The following is a 25,959-nucleotide window of genomic DNA, read 5'->3' on the forward strand; positions in this document are numbered from 1 at the left end:
GTCAGGCCAGGTATTGAACCTGCGACCCAGCAGCCCTAAGACACTGCTGATTCCGTTTTGCTACAGAGGGAACTCCTCACCTTGAAACATTCTGAGTTGCAATGATCATACAGAGGTTTCCTCAAAAAAGATTTGAGCAAAATTTTTGACACTATAGCCCTATTCCATTATCACCAGTGACAAAATACTACTCAGCAAAATGTACTTAGAATTATATAGAATCATTTTTTAAATAGTTAATTTAATACTTGCAAAAGCCCTCTATATAAACGTAACACAGCAAGAGTTATAGTTGATTTATTTTTTAAGTTTTTATTGAATGATTTTTAACAGATCCACATGAAAGAATATAGCTTATATTAAATTTCAGCTATTTTCAACACCATTTACAAAATCATTTTTATCGTAATCTAATCACATATTCTTTTGTATACTTGTCAAGGGTAAACGTTCCCCTTATCAAAGAAAATAATAAGTGGAATAAACTTGAACTCAGTCTGAATCAATGAACTTGGGTGTGTCCAGAGAGAAGACAATATATGCCCTAGAAACTGCCAAGAAATGATGATAATATTCCTTGTCTAAAACTATAACACCTCATTCATAGGAGACTATGTAGAATAAAATGATGTGGCTTTCAAGGTGTAATCATTTATAACTTTCAAACAGTCTTCTCTGTATACTTGAAAACTCCATGTTTTGAATACTAGTTAAATAAAAACTTGAGATCTTAAAATGTCTCACCTTTCCTATTTTTAAACTAGATTTATTTCATAGAACAAAGTATTTCTCCCATAAAAATGCTTCAATTGATAGTTTTTTAAAGCAGTAAAATAGTAGTTTCATTTATAAAACTTGCTATTCCTTGTAATTCTTTTTTGTTAGTTTGTTGCAGTGAGGTGGGGGGGGGGGGCCTTGCCTTTGGCATGCATACCTTCCCAGGCTAGGAATCCAATCCCCGCCCCAGCAGTGACAAGGTCGAATCTTTAGTGGTTAGGCCACCAGGGAATTCCCAAATTCCTTGTTGTTCTTAACAAAACAAACCTAAAATTTCTCAGACTCAATGGAAAACACACTGTGAACTCAGAGGGCATGAGCTGAATGGGTCTATCTCAGAGCAGTATGAACTGTGGTATAAATTACTGTCTCAAACTTGATTCCACTGGTGTTACTGTCCACCTCTTCATATTCAGTTTCACATTTAATATGCAACCGGCACCCTATTATTAGCCTCTACTTAGAGTAGGACCCTGACAGTCTATTGAGAAATCACACCTTATTAATAATACCAGCTTGAAGTTTTAAAGCATGTCTAATTTCAAGAAGGCAGAAAAAAATTCTTTTCCCCATAAATGAAACGTATCACCAAGGAAAGAGAATATATGCTTGGCACTGAAGTGCCCATCAAGGTTTCATATGTGTACCTAAACCTTTCTGAAATGCATGAGAAGCTCCTCATTTGGAAAAAGTAAACATAAACATGTTGAAACACTATCCTTAGGCTTCGAGTCTAGGCATAAACTATGAAGTGATCTTGCTGCAATCATCAGAACTGGTTTTCTCTCCAATGCCTATAACCTATGGCCTCATTTCAGGGAACCCTTAGCCGTAGGTACAATTGGCATCGTCCCCGTGCATCCAGAGGCAGATCTGCGCGTACTTGAGCGGCGTGATGCGCACTGCCACATTGTAGTCCTTCTCAACGCCATGCACATCCACCCACTGGTGGCCTGAATAGACCGCAATGATTTTGCGTTTCCAACTCTTTTTGCCTGGCTCCTTCAGGCGCAGATAAACCCCGGAGCCGGTGGAGCCCGACTCGGCGTCGCAGTATTGATAGAGGAGATCACTGGATTCATCGGACACGCTGCAAAACCGGTAGACTAACTGATCGGCCCTGTCGTGATCGAAGCCCGAGAAGTGGATCATTCCACTGGGCAGCTTCTTGATGGTGGGACTGATTCCCAGCTCCATGTATTTCTTCTTGTGAGCACGCTTCAGCTCCAGAAGGGCGTAGTCGTAGTCCAGGGCTGCGTCTCCGCTCTCTCCTCTGACCCAACCTTTGGGAATGTGGGTGTGCTTGACCCGGGTCCACTGGAAGGAGGGCTCCCCTGCAGCAGTTCTCTGACCCCGAGCAGATTTATTTCTCCTTCTTCCAGCCTTAGCGCTCTCCTTCAGATTTTCTTTGCTTTCCTTCCCTCCATCATCACCACTCACTTCCCTCCTGCTCCTCCTGGAACCCCTACGACGTTTCTTGCCACCACCTTTATTTCTCATCTTCAGCAGCCCTACCCTCAGCTTTTTAGTCCCTTTGATGTAGTCCTTCCCATCGTGGACACAGTGGGCAGCGGTTAGGACATGATTGGGGGAGATGAGCACGCCACTGCAGCCGGTGGACAGTTTCACGGCTGTGTTGAAAGGGAAATTGGTCAAGAATCTTTTGTCCAAGATGCTGAACCTGCTGTCTGTGCCATACACCTGTCTCTTTCTCCTGATAGGCACACCTTGGTTGGTGAGATTTTGAGTTGGCTCAGGGACCCAACCTTGAACTTTGACTCTGGTCAGGGTTCGGGTGCCATTCTCAAAGACAGTCTCATAGGAAAGAGAGTCTTCCAGGTCAGAAAGGCTGGGGCTGGGGAGTTCTTTCTGGCATTCAATGCCACACACCCCATTTAATGCCATCTTAGCATCTGCCTCAAAGGTGGGGCTCGTGAGATGGAAGGTCCTTTCATCAACAACCCGGGGTATTTTTCTCAAGTGCCACATAAAATCGTGTTCCATTTCAGATCCATCAATGAGGGTCCACCCAAGGGTGAAAAATATCCAGCAAAATAGCATAGCTTCCATTTTGTTTCTCTATGTTGTCCTTTAAAATAGAAAAAGAAAGAGAAGCTTTATAATGGTTTCAAGTATGTCACTTATCATTCATTAAGGCCTTGGGTCCTAAATGTAGCTTTGCCACAAAGAGGAGTCCATATTTACACTGTACTTAGGTTTTACTGAGATTAAACACATTGCTAATAAGTAGGCTGGAATAAATGCCCCAAATCAGTGAATTGTTCTCACTCAAACGTCCCTCCACCAGCGCTAATCCACATTGTCCTCCCCCCCACCAACCCCCTACCTGCCATCTGCCTCTGTAGCTCCCCAGACAACCCAATGGCGTGGGAAAGTAGGATGGGGTAGCCAGCTGGGATCCTCTGTTGCCTGAGCCACGCCCTCCTCCTTCCAAGTGTTCTTGGACTGTTTAGTCCATAGAAATTGATATGGATTAAAGGCTGGACAAGAAATTCAGGCCAGGCTTTACTGGGACTGTAACTCTTTGGAGGGAGAACATGGAACAGTTTCCCTTGTTCACTCCATGAGGAATGAGGGGCTGGCCTCTTAAATGGCTTGAGGGTAGGGGTGGGTCCAGGGGTTCAGCAGGAGGAGTGACTTGGGTGGTACGCCTACCCACTTGGTGGGGCTGTGTGCAGAGATCATGCCCATACCCCGTTTTTGCTTCTAGCACCTTGGAAGTGGCAGTTGGGTTTTTGGTCGTTTTCTATCTTGTTCATAATTTGTCCCCACTAGACATGCAGGCAGTTATTTTTAGTCCCTTATAGTTTCTTTGCCTTTTGTGGCTCAAGGAGACTTTTTCCAGGTGCAAGCACTGCAGCAAAAGGTCCCAGATCCCAGCCTGACAAGGTCTCTTACAACCTTATCTCCAGGTGATTTAGAAAGAAAATAGAAGCAGATGCTCAGTGCGTTCAAGCTAAGCTAAGCTTGAATTTAGCTTAATAAAAGCAAGGATCTTAAAATTCTTTATCTCTAGTGTGTAAATGCCTAGCACAGTGCTCAAAAAAAGCATTCACTGAAACACAGTGAATTTCCCTGGTTTGCAGACCAACCTGATTGATGGTGCAATTGAAATCATCAAATAATATTCTAAAATATTCAGTAGTAGTTTTAGAAATAAACGGGCTCATCTGCTATTAACCTGCTTTGATTTTTATAAGCAGAACCCATTATATATGTACAGCACAGGCCATTTTATTTGAAAGTAAGAAAAATGTACGATGTACTTTTTTAAAATCAAAGTTGTGCTTGGCCCTACCACCTAAGCAAAGCAACACACAAAAGTGCTTTATAGTGGCATCTTTCTATATATTAAAAACATAAGAATTTAGGGGGCACAGGCTATGGTTCTGAATTTGCCACTTGGAGAGAATATGATCATGATTAAATACAGTCCCTTTTGTCCTGAGTTTCATCATCTGAAAGCCCTTTAAATTTGCCAGTACGTGATAAATTGTATTATACCTCTTCTATTGTTTATATCTTCTTCCTTCTTTGCTTGCTTCATTAGATGCACTGGTATGTAAATCTATCCCTGAAACTGATGTTTGTCCCCTTGTTGTTTTGTGAGAGTGAGGGGGCATGGAGCACTATTTGGAGCAGCAATTTGGAAACTCTTCAGCTATGTTTCAAGTTGTTTTTAACCAACAGTTAAACTATCAGGTTTAGCAAATGATTTACCCTTTGTATGAAGCAAAGGCAATTCGAGGTTAGATGACTCCAATGATACCTCCCCTGTCGATGTTTTCTAATAAACAAAAAGAAAGCCAATGAGGAAATATTAGGAATGGCCCACAACCCAGGGTACACCTATAAGATCCTGTAGGCAAGCAGAAAAAGCAATAGTTGTCTCTGATGCAGAGCTGAATATGAGCACACCAGAGCTCACTCTGCCATATACAAGTACAGAATTTTCTAAACAAATTAATAACATTCTTTTGTTGTTTAAACATGATATGTCCATCAAATCATGACATAATGAATTTGAACGATCATACATTGTAACATATTAAGCAAGTTTAGAATAATCTTTGCCAGGACTTGGCATCAGCAAAAATACATAGAAGTGTTGCAATTTCCATTTTTCCATTTGCTCACACCTGAATGCTAAATAATGGTGATTCTGGTTAATATTAGACTATGGTTTGCTTAATCACTTGTACTTTGTTTTATTTTGGAGACGAGGCAGTCTTCTCTAGAGTGATGGATATTGCCCCAAAAAATAAGTAAAGAATATAGTTCAGAAAAAAATCTACATGCATGTCACAATATTTTCTACTTATTACCATGGCAAATTTGACTTTAAAGAAAGCAGTAATTATATCGATAACAATTTAGTTGAACCACTTAGTATTTTCTTTTGTCACCTTCTATGTGATTTTCAAGATGAGTATTTCATCCATTTTATTTTACTGGATTGGAATGAAAAAGGCTAACAACTCTACTGAGACCTTGAAAGTGCATGTTTAACTGGGTGTTTCCCAAGATGAAAAGTTATGTCTTTCCCTTAAAAATTTGCCAAAATCAGAGTTATTTTTTGCCTCTTAGCTTACCAACCGACCAAAATAGATGATTTTTAAAAGATACATACAAATCTTTTTATCTACTTGGTCCTTAGCAAAATTTCAATCAAGAGGGTTCTTTAATATGGGAAATAAAAGTTTTAAAAATTGATTTTTCATTTAGCCCTCATATGATAACAGCTGTTCATTGTGTACTTAACATTGATTATAGCAAAGACCAAGAGTCAGCCAAATTATTGACATTTAAAAAAATACATAGAATCAGTTTATACATTTTAGCATTTGATAATAATGATCCATGGAGTAATAAATGTGTGAAAGGCATTCCAAGGCAAAAGAGGGAACATCTAAATAATGGTATTGCCTCCACAGTTAGGTTTGTTTTGGGTTTTTTCTTTTTTTTCAGTATTGTTTAATTTATTCTTGTAATTTTTTAGTTAGTTACGGTTTAGATAGGCAGAATGCAAATACTAAATTATAACTGACAAGATGACCTTTTACTCTACAAATCATTGAACTGGAATATGACTCTCAAATATGGATTTTCCCCTCTTCTTTACCAAATAAAACCTGTGCCCTGTGCATTAGTTCTGTAGGCAGACTTTCAAGAAAGCCCTATGTGATGGTTAGCTTTGTGTGTCAACTTGACCAGGCCACAGGGTGCCCAGACATTTGATTGAATATTATTCTGGACATGTCTGGAAGGGGGTTTCTGCCTGAGATTCACATTTGAATAGGTGGACTAAGCAAAGAAACTTCCCTCACTCATATGGGTGGGCCTCATCCAATCAGTTGAAGGCCTGACTAGACCAAAAAGGCTGATCCTCCTGCAAGTAAAGGGGAACTCCTCCTGCCTGAGTGCCAGAAAGTGGGGACATTGATTTTCCCCTGCCTTTGGACTCAAAATGAAACACAAACATTTCAAAAGAATAGTATTAGTTTTTTAATAAGATTCTGGATTTGTGTGCAGCAAAATCAACTCTGTCATATCAAGGATACCTAGTGGTAGTCCCCAGACCAGAAGTGTTAGCATCCCCTAGGAACCCCTAGGAACTTGCTAAAAATGCTAATGCTAGGGTGCAGCCCAGACCTACCATCCAAAACTCTCTGGGAGGGATGTAGCTTCCCAGCTATGTATTTTTTGTTTTAATGTTACTGGAGTAGAGTTGATTTACAATGTTGTGTTAGTTCAGGCAGACAGCAAAGTGAATCAGTTATACATATACACATATCCATTCTTTTCCGGATTCTTTTCCCATATAGTTTATTATAGAATATTGAGTAGCATTCCCTGTGGTCTACAATAGGTCCTCGCTTAAACAGCCCTCCTGGCAATTCTGATACTCAGTAGAGTTTTAGAACCACTGCAGCAGCCAAGGTCCTGGAGTAGCAGTTTGAGCCCCTCCCCAGAAGATGATCTTTCTGGGGATGATGTCTTAACCACATTTCAAATGACTCTGCTTCACCTCTGTGTACAAAATAAATGTATTCTGAACATTGCTCTTTTACTATGTTAGCAATTGCTAATATTGACTGGTTCAAGCCTTTACTAGAGACAAACAAATAGGAGTTCCTGTTGTGGCTCAGCACGTTAAGAACTAGACATAGTGTCCGTGAAGATGCAGGTTCAATCCCTGGCCTCGATCCTGTGGGTTAAGGATCCAGCATTGCCACAAGCTTCAGATTTGGTGTTCCTGTGGCTGTGGTATAGGCTGGCAGCCTCAGCTTCGATTTGACCCCTAGCTCAGGCAAATCCATATGCCATAAAAAGAAAAAAGAGAGGATAAAACATCCTTTTATATAAGTGATTTAATAATCCATCTGAAGAGATTCAAATTCATTAGGCTTAAATGGAATACCTCCAACATCTGATGCTACACATATTGCAGGACATCCGCTGGCCATCCCTGATTGTGCCCTCTGAGGGACTTGGCTGCAGTGCTGTACCGCAGCAAAAGCAATGCCCACATCTCTTCTTGGGTAAGAGAAGGGCAGAGCCTTGTAATATGACCTCCAGATCACAGTAATAAAGGGCACGCATTGAGAGAGACTGTCTAATTTGGCCTATAATTTAAAACTAGACAAATGTTTCAGGACACTTTCTTTTGGAAAATCTAAGTTTGCCTTGTGGTGAAATGTCAATGTAACGTAAATGATAGCTCTTGCTGATAGTGCAAGCCCTGGTTCAGTTGCTACAGCTGTCATCCAAGAAGCACTAACTAAAGAGACAGAGTCCCCACTGGTGAAGCAACTACAGTGTTTCGAAAGCTTTAATGTCCCTGATCTTTGCTCATCCTCCTCCTTTTTCCTGTCTTCCATGGTAATTGTGACCTTCGCTGTCACTCTCCAGATGGCTTGGATTTGGTGCTTCAAATTTCAATTTAGGTTAATGAAAATTAGGCTGCAGTCACGGATCTCACCATGAGTCAATATACACACAGTTGATTATGGGTTGAATCATGGAGACAAATGGAAGGAAAAGAAATTAGAAAGAAAGCAAGAATATCAGAATTTGCAGATGAACTTTTATTGACGGAACAGATATTATTCCACATCTATACTATTTAAAAAGTTTTTTTCTATTATAGTTGATTTACAATGTTGCACCAATTTCTGCAGTATAGCAGAGTGACTCAGATTTTAAATATACACACATACACACATACTCTTTTTTTTTGTCTTTTTTTTTTTTAAGGGCTGCACCCATGGCATATGAAAGTTCCCAGGCTAGGGGTCACATTGGAGCTGCAGCCGCCAGCCTACGCCACAGCCACAGCAATGTGGGATCTAAGCCATGTCTGTGACTTACACCACAGCCCAAGGCAACACCTGAGCTTTAACCCACTGAGTGAGGCTAGGGGTCAAACCCAAGTCCTCATAGATATTAGTCGGGTTCATTACCTCTGAGCCACAACAGGAACACCCATATTTTTTTTTATATTTCCTATCATGGTCTAGCCCAGGAAATGGGATATTGTTCCCTGTGCTATATAGTAGGACCTTATTGTTTATCTATTCTATACATAATAATTTGCCTCTGCTAATTTCAAACTCCCAATTCTTCCCTCTCTCCCCTCCCCTCCCCCTTGGTGATAAGTCTGTACTCTATGAATGGTCTATACTATTACTAGAAATGACCACAGTAACTACAAGAAATAACTTACTATTGTTTTTGATTGTTGGTTTGCTTATGCTTTCTCAGAAATGTGAATGCTGAAAATAGTTAGAATATGTGGGTATCTATACCAGCACAGTGATTACAAGGACAGACCGAGGAGTAAGAAGACTTGGGCTAAGTCTCATCTTTACCCCTTATTAGGCATATGAACTTGGGAAGTTCATTAGGTTCAATTAAGTTTCCATTTCCTCATCGAAAAAGTGGACATAATAGTAATCTCAACTTTATAACAATTATGATAATTAATTTGATCTATGTGAAGAATGCCCACAGAGCCCAGAGCAAGACACAATTAATAAGTTCTTTTATGATTATTATTCTGCCTTAATGGGTGAATTAATATCACTTTAAAACAGTTTATTACATAAGGCAAAGTTATAGTCAGTTTCACACTCATATTTTTATCTCAGGATAGTTTCTGACACACTTTCAAACTCCCTTTTTCTTTGCTTTGTTTTTTGTTCAAGGGCAGCTTCACTTTAGAGGCTTCCCAAATGAATGCTTTCCTAATTACTCATTTCTATGAATATCTGTGGCTCTGTAATATGTTTTTCTCATTGCTATTAAACTTAAGTGTGATTAAACATTATCCAGCCACAGGACACTTGAATTTCATTTCCTGTCTCTTATTTTTATCCTGAGTCTACCCTAAGAATTCTGGAACTGCAACAAGCCCTCAGCCTAAAAAGAAACAGAGTCAAGTCCAAACAGTTACTCTGTTTGGGAGTAATTTACTGTGAAAGAAAAGGGAGTGATTTACTGTGAAAGAAAAAAAAAACTCATTTTTTGAGTGAATCTGTCTAGAGTGTGTAGAATTTTGTTATGGCATGACATAATTGTAATCTCAGGCTCAGCTTCTCTTTTGTTTTTGGTTTGTTACCCTGAGAAATTTATATTTTAACTCAGGTAGGGCAGGCAGACAAAGGAAAGATTAGATGATTGCTCACTATATGAAATGTTTTGAATGAATGGCTTTTGTATATGCAGATGAGCTGGTTTACCATCAAGGATCTGCACCAGGTGACAGATTTACTTGGGCCTTTCTTTCCAGTGGGTACTTGTAATGTATGGTCGGGTAGTTGTCCAAGTTCATGTATATGGTATGCTGCCGTGAAACATAATTTTGCATGATTCTATCAAATGCTTTCTGGGGAGCCGGTGTGTGTCAGGAGCCACTTAGATCAATGGCCTTGTTCGGCCAATGCCTACTTCTGCCTTAACATGTGTTATGACACAGCAATGATTGCATAACCACTTTTTACAACATCTCTGTCCTTAGCCATCAATGATCCCAACCACCTGTTCCTCCCAACATCACTGTCTATGTTTACACACAGGCATAAATGTGCAAACATGCTTCAGCCATCTCTGTCTCCTCCTCCACTTTCATTCTCTACCTGCTCGGTCAAGACTGACACACAACGGGTAGATGTTGTGGCCTGGACCAGATACTCTGCAGAGAGAAGTGCTAGCTTAGGCAAAAGGCCAGGGCAGGGCAGGAAGAGCATTACTCATGAAAGCAGACAGGTGGAAAGCAAGCATTAAATGGCTCAGGTTTGAAGGGGGGCAGACACCAGAAGTAAGAGAGGCTACAACTCTATTATCTGTAAAAAGGTCACCACACCAAAAACCTATAAAAATGAAAAGACAGAGAACTATAACTCAGATGAGGGAGAAAGGAAAAACCCCAGAAAGTAAGCTAAGTGATGAGTAGATTCTCAGCATCCAGGAAAAAGACTTTAGACTGTTGATGCTGAAGAAGATGCAAGACATTGGAAATAAACTGGAGGCAAAGATGGATAACTTACAGGAAACACTGACCAAAGAGATACAAGATATAAAACTTAAACAAGAAGAGATGCAAAATACAATAACTGAAATAAAAACTTCACTAGAAGCAGCTAACAGCAGAATACAGGAGGCAGAAGAACGAATAAGTGAGGTGGAGGACAGATTAGTGGAAATTATGGATGCAGAACAGAAAAGAGAAAAAAGATTGAAAAGAAATGAAGAGAGTCTCAGAGAACTCTGGGACAATGTTAAATGCACTAACATCTGTATTATAGGGGTGCCAGAAGGAGAAGAGAGAGAGAAGGGGACAGAAAAAATATTCCAAGAGATAATAGCCAAAAACTTCCATAACATAGGAAAGGAACCATTCAATCAAATCCAGGAAACACAACGAGTAACACATAAAATAAACCCAAGGAGGAATACACCGAGACACATATTAATCAAACTAACCAAAATTAAAGACAAAGAGAAAATCTTGAAAGCAGCTAGGGAAAAGAAACAAGTAACATACAAGGGAACCCCAATAAGGTTATTGGCAGATTTTTCAGCAGAAACTCTGCAGCCCAGAAGGGAGTGGCACCATATACTTAACGTGATGAAAGGAAAAAAACCTCCAACCAAGATTACTCTACCCAGCAAGGCTCTCATTCAGATTTGAAGGAGAAATCAAAACCTTCACAGATAAGCAAAAGCTAAGAGAATTCAGCAACACTAAACCAGCCTTACAACAAATACTAAAGGAACTTCTCTAGGCAGAAAAAGAGAGCAACAGGAAACAAAAATTCCACAAATGACAAGGCTCACCAGTAAAGGTATCTATACAGTAAAGATATGAAATCACCCATGCACAATTATACCACCAAAATCAGGAATCATGAGAAGAGGTGGGTACAAATGCAGGACACCAGAGATGAATTTGCAATTAAGAGAACAACTTAAAACAATCTCATATACATATAGACTCATATCAAAACTTCAGAATAACTGCAAACCAAAAATCTACAATTGATACACAAACAAGGAATCTCTGGAGAAGAAATATATCTCATAGTAAATAAGTGCATAATCCACCATGAAGGGGGTCATTTGACATCATTCTTGGAATGCTGAAGTCTTCTTAGATCTGATTCTGATTTCCTCTCCATCAAAGAATGTATGATAATTATAATTAAATAATGCAACTGTACAATTAAATAATACAGTTATACAATTGTATTATTAATAACCATTTCTCTCCATGGTACAATGTAAGGTCTATAATGTCTTGTTTATCACATCACCTAGAATGGTGTAATGCCTATATTGAAGAATCAATAAGATGTAACAAATTGTGAGAACATATTTATATAGTTTTTTAACTGTTTAACTGTTTTTTAACCAATTTATGCATTTTATATTTTAATTTTCAGAGGGTATATTATTTTTGTTATTCTTACCAGTTAAGTTATTCTTTTTATTATGCTATATAAAATATTTAATGGTATATAAGGCTTTCTTCTTTATAAATTTTAGTTGCATAATATACACAATTTTAATATAATGCTAATTTTTAAAGAAAAATTGAAATGTAATAGATAATACTAAATAGTAAAGATGAAAGCCATACATTGAAGATGGTGAACTTTGTATTAATAAGTGCTTAGTAAGTCCTATACTATACCACTGACTGACCCTCTCCCCTGTCTCTCTCCCTCTCTTTGGGCTTCCCTGTTCCTGAGACACAAAGATATTGAAATTAGGCCAATTAACACAGAGAACAGACAAATTTCCTATTTGTCTCAGCATATTTTCCATTCCACTTCTCCTGAGGGAGACACTTAATCTCTTTTTTAAGATCCATGATATAATAATCTGTGTGAATGTAATTGTGTTTAAATATATATTATTTTATTCTGTAAAAAAAATAAAAATAAAATTTCAAAAAAAATGGCTCAGGTTTAGGAGAGCACTTGTAAAACTTTCATAGTCACTTTCACACTGGGAGCAGATGCAGAGAAGAGGTATTTCATAAAGTTCACTTCCCGGCCCACTTGAAGCCCCCCACTGAATGTCAGTCACTGAACCTCAGCTCCAAAATGCAGGCATTTAAGCTAAAAAGTACAGGACTAGGATGATGAGAAAGGAACAATGTTAGTGATGTGACCATGAGGGACAGTGAAGACAGGGGTGTTTCAGTGATGGTGGAGGCAGTAGGCTTTGACGCCAAACCAATTCAAGTTCACTTGAGACTTCTTAGCAAGCAGCATGAAGGTCACTTAATCTCTCTAGATGCTGTTTTTCTACATTTGTTCAACAGGGATAACGTTTTGGAGTATTTTTGTGATGCACTAATATGATATATATAAACACAATGCCCAGAGCACAGTAAGCAAATGGCAGGGATTATTATCATTAATATCAAACAATAGGAGTCAAAGCACAGGTAGATATTTCTAAGGGATACAGTGCACCTCTGCCTGCTGTATAGCTCCCTGAGGTGTGTCAAGGACAGGCAGATCTCATTTCATTGCTCTCTGCTTTACTGCCCTTCACAGATATGGGGATTTTTTACAAATTGAAGGTTTTTGGCGACCCTGCATGGAGCAAGTCTATCGGCACCATTTTTCCAGCAGCATTTTCTCACTTCATGTCTCTGTATCACATATTGGTAATCCTTTTCTGTTATTATTATATTTGTTATGGTGATCTGCAATTGGTGGGCTTTGATGTAATTATTGTGATTGTCTGGGGGGCACCACAAACCATGGCCATTGAAGATGGTGAACTTTGTATTAATAAGTGCTTAGTAAGTCCTGTGTGACTATGCCACTGACTGACCCTCTCCCCTGTCTCTCTCCCTCTCTTTGGGCTTCCCTGTTCCTGAGACACAAAGATATTGAAATTAGGCCAATTAACACAGAGAACAGACTTGTAGCTGCCAAGAGAGAGGCGGGAGGAAGTGGGATGGACAGGGAGTTTGGGGTTGGTAGATGCTAACTGTTACATTTAGAATGGAAAGGGAGTCCCCATTGTGGCTCAGTGGTTTAAGAACCTGACTAGTATCCATGAGGATGTGGGTTTGACCCCTAGCCTCACTCAATGGCTTAAGGATTGGGCATTTCCATGAGCTGTGGCATAGGTCGTAGATGTGGATCGGATCCTGCATTGCTATGGCTGTGGAAGGAAGGAAGCTGGCAGCTGCAGCTCCAATTCCACCCCTAGCCTGGGAACTTCCATATGCCACTAGTGCAGCCAAAAGAAAGAAAACTAAAATAACAGAATGGATAAGCAATGAGGTCCCACTGTACATCACAGGAAACTATATACAATCTCTTGGGATAGAACATGATGGAATATAATATGAAAAAAAGAATGTACATATATGCATGACTGGGTCACTATGCTATACAGCAGAAACTGACACAACTCTATAAATCAACTATACTCTAATAAAAAAAAATTTAAAAAAAAAACATAAAAAAAGAAATTAGGGGAGTTGCATCGTGGCTCAGTGGTTAACGAACCTGACTAGTATCCATGAGGACTTGGGTTCCATCCCTGGCCTTGCTCAGTGGGTTAAGGATCTGGTGTTGCTGTGAGCTGTGGTGTAGGTCGCAGACACAGCTCGGATCCTGCGTTGCTGTGGCTGTGGTATAGGCCAGCAGGTGCAGCTCCAATTCAACCCCTAGCCTGGGAACGTCCATAGGCCGAGGGTGCGGCCAGAAAGAAAGAAAGAAATTAGGCCAATCAGTAACCCTATCATGGTCTCAAGTGTTCAAGTGATAGGAGTCGCATGTCTCTCACTTTAAATCAAAAGCTAAAAATGATTAAGCTCAGTGAGAAAGGCATTTCAAAAGCTGAGAGACACTGAAATGAGGCTTCTATGCCAAACAGCCCGGTTGTGAATGCCAAGGAGACGTCCTTGACAGAAATTAAAGAACTACTCCAGTGCACACATGAAATGATAAGAAAGCAAAACAGCCTTATGTCTGATATGGGAGAGTTTTAATGGTATGGATAGAAGATCAAACCAGCCACAACCTTAGGCCAAAGCCTCATCCAGAGCAAGGCCTAACCTCTCTTCAATTCCATGAAGGCTGAGAAAAGTAAGGAGATGCAGAACAAAAGTCTGAAGCTACCAAAATTTGGCTCATGTGGTTTAAGAAGCCATCTCCATAACTTTAATGTGCAAAGTGCAAAGTGAAGCAGCAAGTGCTGATGTAGAAGCTGAAGCCGGTTATCCAGATGTAGCTAAGATAATCCATGAAGGTGGCTACACTAAACAATAGATTTTCAGTGCAGATGAAACAGCCTTACATTGGAAGAAGATGCCATCGAGGACTAACATAGCTAGAGAGGAGAAGTCAATGCCCAATGTCAGAGCTTCAAAGGACAGTCTGACCCTCTTATTGGGAGCTAGTGCCACTGGTGACTTTAAGTTGAAGCCACTGCTCATTTACCATTCTGAAAAATCCTATAGTCCTTAAGAATTATGCTAAGTCTACTCTGCCTGTTCTCTATCAATGGAGCAATGAAGCCTGGATGACAGGATGCCTATATACAATATGTTTATGAGTATTTTAAGCCTGCTGTTGAGATTTACTGCTCATAAAAAAAAATTATTTTCAAAATATTACTGCTCATTGACAATGCACCTGGTCACCCAAGAGCTCTGAGGGCAATGAACATGAGATTCACAGCATTTTCATACCTGCTAACACAGCATCTATTCTGCACCCCATGGATCAAGGAATTATTTTGACTTTATTTGTATTTGTATTTGTTTTTTGTAAGGCTGCAGCTACCACAGAGAGTAATTCTTACTGATGGATCTGGGCAAAGTCAATTGAAAACCTTCAGGAAAGGAATCACTATTCTAAATGCCACTGGGAACATTCAGGATTAACGGGAGGAGATCAAAACATTAACAGGAGTCTGGAAGAAGTCGGTGCCAGTTCCCATGGATGACTCTGAAGGTCCAAGATTTCAGTGGAGGAAGTGATTGCAGATGTGGTGGAAATAGCAAGAGAACTAGAATTAGAGGTGGAGCCTGGAGAAGTGACTGAATTGCTGCAATCTCATGCTAAAACATGAATGGATGAGGAGTTGCTTCTTATGGGTGAGCAAAGAAAGTGGGTTCTTAAGATGGAATCTGCTCCTGGTGAAGATGCCATGAAGACTATTGAAATGACAACAAACAATATAGAACATCACATAAAGCTAGTTGATAAAGTAGCAGCAGGATTTAGAGGACTTACTCCAGCTTTGAAAGAAGTTCTGTGGGTAAAATGCTATCAAACAGCATTGCAGGCTCCAGAGAAATCAGTCATGAAAGGAAAAGTCAACTGATGCAGCAAATTTCATTGTTTGATTTTAAGAAATCGCCGCAGCCACCCAAGCTGCAGCAAACACCACTCCGATCAGTCAGCAGCCATCAACACCAAGGCAAGACCCTCCATCAACAAAAAGATTATGACTTGCTGAAGTTCAGATGATGGCTAGCATTTTTTTAGCAATAAGGTATTTTTTAATTATATGCTTCGTTTTTTAGGCATAATGCTATTGTACAGTTAAGAGACTACAGTAACCTTTATATATACTGGGAAACCAAAAAAATCATGTGACTTGCTGTACTGCAATATCCACTCTACTGCAGTGGTCTGGAACTGAACCATCAGTTATGACAGTAATGGTACCAAAGAGAGCTACATCCTAACCCTGTGAACATGTTCCTTCCTTGGCCAAAGAGATTCTGCAAACGTGATGTAGTTAAGGATTTGGAGATGAGGAGGTTAGCTCGGATTATCCAGGTGAGCCCAATGTAATCACAGGGGTACTTTAAGGAGTAAAAGGAGTGTCAAGAATGAGAAGGAGCGGTGCAGATAGAGGCAGCAGCCACAGGGAGGCAGGATCACAAGCTACAAAACACTGATAGCCTCCAGAACCGCCCCCCGCCCCCCAAAAAAGACAAATTCTCTCCTGATCTTCCCGGGGCGGGGGGAGGGGGGGGATGAAACCCTGCTGATCCTCTCTAGACTTCTGGCCACCGCAGCTAGAACATAATGTGTTAAGTCACTTAAGTTTGTGGTAATTTGTTACAGCCGCAAGAGGCAAGGAATACACTCAAGGTAAAAATCTTAAAATCTTAAAATCTTTTTCAAGGTGAAATTCTTAAAAATCATCTGTCTTCAGAAAGAAAGAAGTAGTCAGGACTGACACAAAGTGGAAAAGAATGTTTCATTCAGAGACTTAAACATAAATGAAAGTTTTCATTTTTAGGAAAATTATAGACACACACAATCTTAGAACTAAAGCCAGAAGATTATCATAAATCATTACAGTGGCATAGAGCAGGACTGCTAGGGAGAAAGGAGAACTGGAAAGGGGTAGATAAATTATATTGATAAATTATGTTTATTTGACAAATGCACGCAGTGCTTACAAAGCTATGCATCATTTCAAAGTTTCATCCCTTGCTTAAGAATCTCTGTGATAGCCCTTCTTAGCCACTGAGTTGGACTATAAAATTTCTAAGCTATCTCTGAGCTCTAAAATTCTAGATTAAATCACAAAGGGAAAAACACAAGTTAATTTACTCATCAGTGATTCTCAGGGAGCCTCAATTCCTAGTCCCCCAGGAGAGGAACTTGCCTGCTATTCGTATTGCTACCACTAGATGGCAAAGCGAGCCTGGTGATGTCAAACCTGAGATTCCCACATTTAAACTGTTTACATGCATCTAACTAGGAAATAGAAAGCATGTAGATTTCATGAGAGGAAGAGAAATCTAACTGGCTAATAATATTCTGGATGGTTGTCACCTATGGAATTGATCACATTTAGAAAACCCACCTACAGGCCACAGAGCCCAGCCTGATGAGCTGAGTGTTGATGATGTTGTCTACAGCCAGACAATTTTCTAGCCAGTGGTTTCCCCAAGCACCATAGTGCCAGCACACAGCCACTACGCCTCCAGCGCTGCCACAGAGTCCCCCAGATGTGGTGCAGTTCATTTTAACAGGAAGAAAAATCTTCAACCTGCCAAAGAGTTCACGTCTATCAAATATTTTAGAATCTATTTCCAAAGGGTAAGCCTGCTGCTGATTTGATGATGAAAGTAAGTGGCAAGAAAGTTCATTGACAGTTCCTATTCAAAAATATCATATCATAGTACTATCTTCAAGTTTAATTTCAAGAATGAGACAAAGTAATGTCTGCCTGAAAAGCTGGCCGTACTGGAGGGAAAGGAAGATGGGAAAGTTACACAGTTGATTATTTTACAGGAACCCACAACTTCTGTTTCTCATCACAATAAAATAAAATAAAACCTCCCCTTTGTTTGTTAAGCTATTTTTCCAGGACCTGTACATTTCAATTTATGCCATGGATATGCTGTGTGTGAATTAAATTCAGGGTGAAGGGCACAAAGGGAGCCCCAAGGCAACCCTCTGCCAGCTCTCATCCACTGACATGGGAGGTACACAGTGAATGGCTCCTGACTTATTTTTTATCTTGTGAGTTGACCTTTGAAAGAAGAGAATGTCTGTAAATGTATTAGGTTAGTCGTCGGGCTTTAAAACATCTCATGATGACTATGTTTTTAGCTAAGGAAACATCTGTTAAAGCTTCTGAAGTTTTTGAGACAATTTTAGTTAAGCAAAGCCATAAAATAATAACTTTTGTACCACTGACTTGACTTTGCTGTTTCCCAACCTCTCATCTCAGATTTCTGGTGTGCAAAGTTAACCCAGTGCTAGACGAGGCAGCCTTAGCCTCCAAAATTCTGAGTCTGACCCCACTGTTAAAATGCAATAAGCGGAGTTCCCACTGTGGCGCAATGGGATCAGCACCATCTCTGGAATGCTGGGACATAGGTTCAACCCCCAGCCCAGCACAGTAGCTTAAGGATCTGGTGTTGCTACAACTGCAGCATAGATCACAACTGTGGCTCAGATCTGATCCCTGGCTTGGGAATTCCATATGCCACAAGGCGGCCAAAAAAGAAAAAAGCAAAAAAAATGCAATATGCTTGCGTTGGATAGTTGAGCAATGGACAGAGAAAGATAAATAATTAACTCAACAGGGAGAATTAGCTCATATTAGCAGGTGTTTATTTTAACATATAATGAGCACATTCTATGTGCCAAGCACTAAGCTAAACAATCTCACATTTAAAAACACAAAAAATTCTTCAAAGTGTACAGTCTTCCGAGCTGTCTGGAAGGAAAATAGGAAGAGTATCCACGTCCAACCTCTTCTCACATTAAAGGAGCTCCTCTAGTATTTCCTAATAAAAATAAAATTCCATATGATGCTGGCACACTACTTTTAAGCCTAGATGTCTTATTTGTCTGGAATTTCAACATTCTCTCTTCTAAATGATAAACCAGATTCTAAATGTAATTCTCCAAGCAGCAAAATATGACTGTTACAGTTCTCTGTGGAGACAAATGCACTCGGGATAAAAATGAGAATTAATTGCAGAAGTGAGAAGGGTTAATGGAGAGGGAAAGAACACCTAGATCAGAGAGGCAGCTTCTTTCAAATCAATGACAGTATAAAAAGGTCAGAGGAGTCAGGCTGGGCATGTTTTCTACAACTTTTCAAAAACTTTTGATTATAGAAAATTGCAAACTACACAAAAGTAGAGGCACATTATAATATAAAGTAGAAAATTATAACCCATCACCTAGCTACAACAATCACCATTTTGCCACTCTTGCTTCAGTTTGTCCCCGCACAATAGAATATTTTAAAGCAGGCCTGAGACTTTCATTTCATTTCATTGTCTCATTTAAAAACTGTTTTCCACTGTTCCCTTTGCTGACCTGTGCAGCCAAGTTGATGAGAGAGAGAGGGAGAGACAGATTCCTAGCTTTCATAGTAACCCTGCCAAAGAGGCTTTCAAGGAGAGTAGACTTTCCAGGAATGCGTTTTACACCTTTTCCAATGGCATCTGTTAATAATCATAAAAAATAAAGAGGGTCCCCTCTGGTAGTGCTTAAGTAGAAAGAATTCCATCTATATTCCAATGCAAACGCTTTTACTGTTAATATTAAACTATGCAGGGGCCGCCACAAAGAATTGCCTATTTGGAAGAGCAGTTTCTTTGACGACCTGAAAGTGCTAAGTTTGATCCCTATCTTTAGACCCCTTCAAAGAAGCTCTCCCCGGGTGGGTCCCGCCTTTCTCTGGGAAACTTCTGCGTTCTAGGGTCTCGCCCTTGGCGGAGGGGTGGGGGTGGGGATGCTTACCTGCGAAGCTTCCTCGGTCCTGGGGCGGGGGGCGGGGGGGGGGGGCTGCTCAGCTTGATCACAGTGCCTCCGATGCGGTCACTAAAGCTGGAGAGGCAGGAGGGCAAGGCGCCGCTGCCACGAGCCTGGGGACAGCCAGAGCCTGCTGCCCAGCCAACGCCCGCCAGCACCACCCTGAGCTGGAGGCTGAGACTGAGGGGAGGCTAGAGGCGAGCTGAGCCCCCGGCGGAGAGGTGGGAGGGGAAAGGGGGCGTGGACGCCGGCGATGGGGGGCGGGAGATGAGAGGAGAGGAGGTGGGCAGGAGAGGGAAGTGAAGAGGGAGAAGGAACCCCAGCGAGCAGAGGCTGGAGAGCGTTTACTTTGGAGGTGCTGGGTGGGGAACCGTGCAGACCCTCACTCCAGCATCTCTGCTCCCAGCATCGGGAAAACTGCATGAGTGGGAGTTCACAAGCGATCTCTGTCTCTGTGGCAATGCATCCCTTAAACGGTGTCTAGAAATACTAAGTGTGTGCTTGGAGGGATTGTGGGGGTTCGGGACCTGCTCATGGTTTAAACCCCAGAGGTCTAGAAGAATGAGGGGCGTTTCCAACCACATCCCGAGCCAGTCTCTTTCAGAGACCTCGACTTCCGGGATGCTCTCCCCACCTGGCAAACCCTGTGTCTCAGGCTCCCGCGGGCTGGGATCTGGGTCACCTTGTGAGCATCCTTGTGGCCTCCAGGGGGAGCGCGTTAGTTTCCATGTGTCCCCAGGCTAGTAGGCTTTTTCTATTTTGGGCGAGTAGCCTTTAAACCTCAGTCGCACCAAAATTCTCAGTCCCAACGCTCCTTTCTTACTCATTTATTCTCCTCCTTAGGAGATGTGCTCCTTCGGTGTGGGGACGGCGTAAGGAAGGGGACTTTATTCATTCAACATCTACTGGTTGGCACGTCTGGAGCAAGATAACACCCACAGAAAAATAAATGCAAAAACTTAGTGCCAGGACTTAAGAAAGGGAGATGAAATAAGCACACAAGTTTATAACAGAAGATTTTAGCATGTCTCATAATACTTGGCTCGTTACTGGTTTATTTCATTTCTCAAGTTTATATGCAAATTTTTTTTTTTTTTTTTTTTTTTTTGCTTGCTTGCTTTTTAGGGACCCACCAGTAGCATATGAAAGTTCCTAGGCTGGAGTTCCCGTCATGGCGCAGTGGTTAACGAATCCGACTAGGAACCATGAGGTTGCGGCTTCGATCCCTGCCCTTGCTCAGTGGGTTAAGGATCCGGCGTTGCCTTGAGCTGTGGTGTAGGTGGCAGACGCGGCTCGGATCCTGCGTTGCTATAGCTCTGGCATAGGCCGGTGGCTACAGCTCCGATTAGACCCCTAGCCTGAAAACCTCCATATGCCACAGGAGCGGCCCTAGAAAAGGCAAAAAGACCGAAAGAAAGAAAAAGTTGGAGCTGCAGCTGCTGGCCTACACCACAGCCACCCCAATGCAGGATCCAGGCCACGTCTGTGACCTGTGCCACAGCTTACCGCAGCACTGGATCCTTAAGCCACTGAGAACAGAGATCCAACCCACAGATCATGGATAATAGGTTTGTTACTGCTGAGCCACAATGGGAACTCTCATTTCTTTTTTTTTTTTTTTTAAATATTGTTAATTTTATTTATTTATTTATTTATTGTCTTTTTTTTTTTTTTTTGCTATTTCTTGGGCTGCTCCCGCGGCATATGGAGGTTCCCAGGCTAGGGGTCGAATCGGAGTTGTAGCCACCGGCCTATGCCAGAGCCACAGCAACGCGGGATCCCAGCTGCCTCTGCAACCTACACCACAGCTCACGGCAACGCCGGATCCTTAACCCACTGAGCAAGGGCAGGGATCGAAGCCGCAACCTCATGGTTCCTAGTCGGATTCGTTAACCACTGCGCCACGACGGGAACTCCGGAACTCTCATTTCTGATTTTATTTAATTGACTCTTCTCTCTTTTTTTCTTGCTAAGTCTGGCTAAATGTCAGGTTTTGTTTATCTTTTCAAAAAGTGAACCCTTAGTTCCATAAAAATTTTTTCTGTTCTCTATTTCATTTATTTCTACCCTGATCTTTGTTATTTTCTCTCCTCTACTAACTTTGGGCTAAGTTTGTTCTTGTTTTTATAGTTCCTTGAGGTATAAAATCAATTTTGCTTGAGAGCTTTCTTTTTTCTCAATGTAGTATTTATTGCTATAAACTTTCCTCTTAGCACTGCTTTTGCTGAGTCTCCTAGGTTTTGGTATTTTGTGTTCCTTTACTCACTTGTTTCAATATACTTTTTGATTTCCTTTTTAATTTCATCTTTGACGTACTTTTCAGAAGTGTTGTTTAATTTCCAAATATATGGGGGTTTATGCATTTATTTTTATTTTTTAAAAATTTTATTAAAGTATAGTTGATTTATAATATTCTGTCAATTTCTGCAGTATAGCAAAGTGACCCAGTTATTTATGTATATACATATATACACACACATTCTTTTTCCCGTGTTGTCTTCTATCATTTTCTATCACAGGTGATTGGATATAGTTCCCTGTGCTACATAGCAGGACCTCATTACTTATCCATTCTAAATATAATAGTTTGCATCTACTAATGCCAAACTCCCAATCCATCCCACTCCCTTCCCCTCCCCTGTGGCAACCACAAGTCTGTTCTCCATGTCTATGAGTCTCTATCCTGTAGATAGCTTCATCTGTGTTACATTTCACCTTCCATATATAAGCGATATCATATGGTATTTGTCTTTCTCTTTCTGACTTACTTTACTTAGTATGAGAATCTCTGGTTGCACCCACGTTGCTGCAAATGGCATTATTTTGTTCTATTTTATGGCTGAGGAGTATCCCATTGTGTATATGTACCACATCTTCTTAATCTATTCATCTAAATGGATGGACATTTAGGACTTGGCTATTGTGAATAATGCTGCAATGACCATAAGGGTGCATCTGTCTTTTTGGAAGGCAGCTATGCTCTCCACTATATCACCAATGCTGCATGTATCTTTTCAAATGAAAGTTTTTTCTGGATATATGCCTATGAGTAGGATTACTGGATCATATGATAGTTCTCTTATTTAGTTTTCTGAAGAAACTTCATATTGTTTTCCATAGTGGTTGTACCAAATTACATTTCCACCAACAGTGCAGGAGGGTTCCCTTTCCTCCACACCCTCTCCAGCCTTTGTTATTTGTAGTCTTATTGATGATAGCCATTCTGACTGGTGTGAGGTGGTACCTCACTGTGGTTCTGTAATTTCCACATATTTGTAAATTTTCCAATTTTCCTCCTGTTACTGATTATTCCCTCTGCCACATTTTAGATTTTTGATGTCACAATATACATTTTCATATTATGTATCCACAAACAAATTATGGTATCTATATGTTATTTTTAGTATTTTGTCTTTCAACCTTGATACCAGAGCTAAGTGGTTAACACATCACCATCTTACAGTATGCTGAATCTGGCTCTATACTTGCCTATACTTGCCTTTACCAGTGTATTATTTTCATATATTATCATGTTTCTAATTAGTAGCCTTTCATTTCAGCATTTCTTGTGAGGCAGTTCTGGTGTTAATGAACTCCCTCAGATTTTGTTTGTTTGAAAAATTTTTATCTTGCCTTCACTTCTGAAGGACAACTTTGTTGAATAAAGTATTCTTGGATGGCAGTTTCTTTTAGCACTCAGGATATCATCCCATTCTCTCCTCCTCTGGAATGTCTCTGCTAAGAAAGCTACTGAGAGCCAAGTGCAAAGATGTGAGGTGGCACCAGGTTCAGGGGTGCATGGTAACTTGTTGGCTCCTGCCCTTGGTGCCCATAGCACTTACTTGGTGAGTACTGCAAGGCTCTTAAGAGGCTGCAAAGGCTCTTTGGGTCCACAGCAGCACCTCCAGGTCCAGAAGCTAGAGACTAGGGCAAGCAGCAGAAGTAGCCAGGGCTGGTGGCAAACACACAGTTGGCTGTGGGGGCCAGCTGTAGGCACCTGTATAGTAGCAGAGGTTGGTTGCAAATACACACACAGTGGTGGGGGCCAAGGCAGCAGCAAGTGTTGGGGCCAAGTACTGGTGCCCTGGTAGCTATGGAGGCCATGGCCACTGGCATGCACTACTGTGGCTGCTGTGTCTTGACATGGCATGTGGCAGTGGAGGCTGGTGATGGAACTTGGGCCAGGAGCATGCAGGTACACTAGCTGCAGGTGAGCACAGTGCAAGCATGTAACAGAAAGACAGGGTTGGATCTTGGCCCATAAGCAGCTGCAAAGGCTCTGACTGTTGGCACTATTTCCCAAGGTTCACCGTCCTCCCCCCATGCATGCTCATAACAGTGAAGTCTAGCAGCAGGTTCCATGCAAATGCACAGCTGGAGAGGCCAGCCCTGAGCATACACACAGTGGTAGTGGCCAGTCTCTGATATCCTGGCTGTGATCTTATACTCAGGAAGCCACAGAGGCTTGCACCAGCTGTCAATGTAGTTCCTGGGCTCTGGCAGGGTTTGGGAGGGTAAGGAGCAGAGAGAGACTTGAATACCTGTGGGGGGACCAAAGCCAGTGAAATATGCAAGAGGGCTGTAGTGGTTGTTCTGACCTTTGGTTTCTTCAATGGTGAAAGCTGCCAGGTTTATCAGCAGAGAAGGTCACTGAGAACCATGATCACACACAAGTGTCTGCATCCCTCTGTCTCTGTCCACTTCTGCTACTTGCCTTGGTCCCTAGCTTCTGGACCTGGAGGTGCTGCTGTGGACCCAAACAGCCTTTGCAGCCTCTTAGGGTTCCTATTAGCCCTTGCTTTCTCCCTTGTTCTTAGCCATCTCTCTTTGTCTCAGCTTTGTGCTTCCTGGGAAAAATGAAACTGAAGCAGGACCATAATGCTGTGCTCTGAAAAGCTGGAAAAGCTGGTAGCTCACCTCACTCTTTCCTCACAAGGGCAAGTCTTTCAAGCTGGGGTGTCCCCTCTTCAGGATGAGTGGTGCCAGTTTTGGGGGTATGATGATGCAGGCAAAATGGAGCTGTTCTTCTTCCCTTTTTGGGTGGCTATTCTCAGGTTTTTTTGCTCCAGAATTTTACTGAAGTTTCTTAAGTGGACTCCAGAGCCCTCCCAGATTGGTATATGTTTGTGGATATCTGTCTCATTGCAGACCTTTGAGTAAGTGCAAAGGCTAGAGCCTTCTGTGCTGCCTTCTTGGTGACATCACTCCCAGGTCTTCCCCAAGCTGCCTTGTACTCTATTTCTGGATCTGTTCAAGGTTGTCTTAGCATCAACTCAAAACTTTTTAAAAATAAATGAACTAATTCGTTAATTAATTTCTAACTTGGCCTCATCTGGTCCTGACGCTTGATAAGTACTGCTTTTCTGTTTCCAGGATTCTGGTTTCTCTTTACCATAATTTCCTCTCCTGCATTCCTCCAGTCCTTCAGGTTTTCTGTAGCCTTGTGTGAGCAGTTTAGACACCCACACCCAACCATCTCACAAAAGAGCCCTTTGCCAACCCCTCAAATTCCCCATTCTGGTCCTGTCACAATGACACTTCAATTTTTTGCTGGACCAGTTTTTTTCTTTCTTTTTTTTTTTTTTTGTCTGTCTGTTTGTTTGTTTGTTTAGTTTAATTGAGTATAGTTGATTTACAAGGTTGTAATGATTTCTGATATACAGCAAAGTGATTCAGTTATACATGTACACAATCCATTCTCTTTCAGGTTCTTTTCCCAGCTAGATTATTGCAAAATATTGAGTAGGTTTGCTGTGCTACACAGCAGGTCCCCATTGGCTGGTCATTCCATATTCCTCAGTATACATATGCCAGTCCCAAACCCCCAGTCCATCCCTCCCTCCCCCTCACCCAAGGACCAGTTTTCTATGTGAGAATGAACACTTTGTAGAATATGACTGACTCCTACCATTTTAGTAAATGGTGCATTGTAGGGAATGTTGTTGTCAGCTTAAAATAAAACATAAATAATGAAGTTTCTAGGCTTCTTTCTCCAACATTCCTAGGCTTGGTCATCTGGTATTGTAACTATCATGACCAAAGATTTTATGCAATTATTTTCAATACAACCCTAGCACCAATAGAATTCATAATTACCCACCCTATATGGGCCCCTAGTTTAATGAGATCATTTGTATTCTCCTCCAGAAATGGACCAAGAGGCCAGGACACATCTCTTGTCACATTTCAGGTCATTAGGGATATTGTGACTTCAAGAGAAGTGGTGACCCTGTCAGGCCTGACAATGATTAAGGCTCTATCACTTAGCTTTTTCTCCCTAAACTTGATTTCCCAAGAGATTCAGACCGAAATAGAAGACCTCCCTTTCCAAGGCTAAATCTTATTTGTCATGGAAATGTACTTGGAAAGTTTTAGCAATGGA

General features: G+C 41.1%; 1 protein-coding gene across 2 annotated transcripts; it reads right to left on the reverse strand.

Moving 5' to 3' along the window:
• Positions 1–998: 998 nt before the first annotated feature.
• On the reverse strand, positions 999–19,776 carry PRSS35 (serine protease 35). Of its 2 annotated transcripts, XM_047769375.1 has the most exons (3): positions 19,566–19,776; positions 4,519–4,585; positions 999–2,866 (listed from the first exon to the last, which is right to left on the reverse strand). In XM_047769375.1, exon 3 carries the CDS (start codon positions 2,845–2,847, stop codon positions 1,603–1,605), a length of 1,245 nt encoding a protein of 414 aa, XP_047625331.1. In that variant the 5' UTR covers positions 2,848–2,866; positions 4,519–4,585; positions 19,566–19,776; the 3' UTR covers positions 999–1,602. The 2 variants fall into 2 exon arrangements, with proteins under 2 accessions (XP_047625331.1, XP_047625334.1); XM_047769378.1 differs by lacking the exon at positions 4,519–4,585.
• Between the last annotated feature and the right edge of the window lie 6,183 nt (positions 19,777–25,959).

This window comes from Phacochoerus africanus, chromosome 2 (assembly GCF_016906955.1).
Source record: "Phacochoerus africanus isolate WHEZ1 chromosome 2, ROS_Pafr_v1, whole genome shotgun sequence".
NCBI classification, from domain to species: domain Eukaryota; kingdom Metazoa; phylum Chordata; class Mammalia; order Artiodactyla; family Suidae; genus Phacochoerus; species Phacochoerus africanus.

Excerpts from the sequence above, each read along its gene's own strand:
- PRSS35 (XM_047769378.1), bottom strand. The coding sequence starts at position 2,847 with ATGGAAGCTATGCTATTTTGCTGGATATTTTTCACCCTTGGGTGGACC.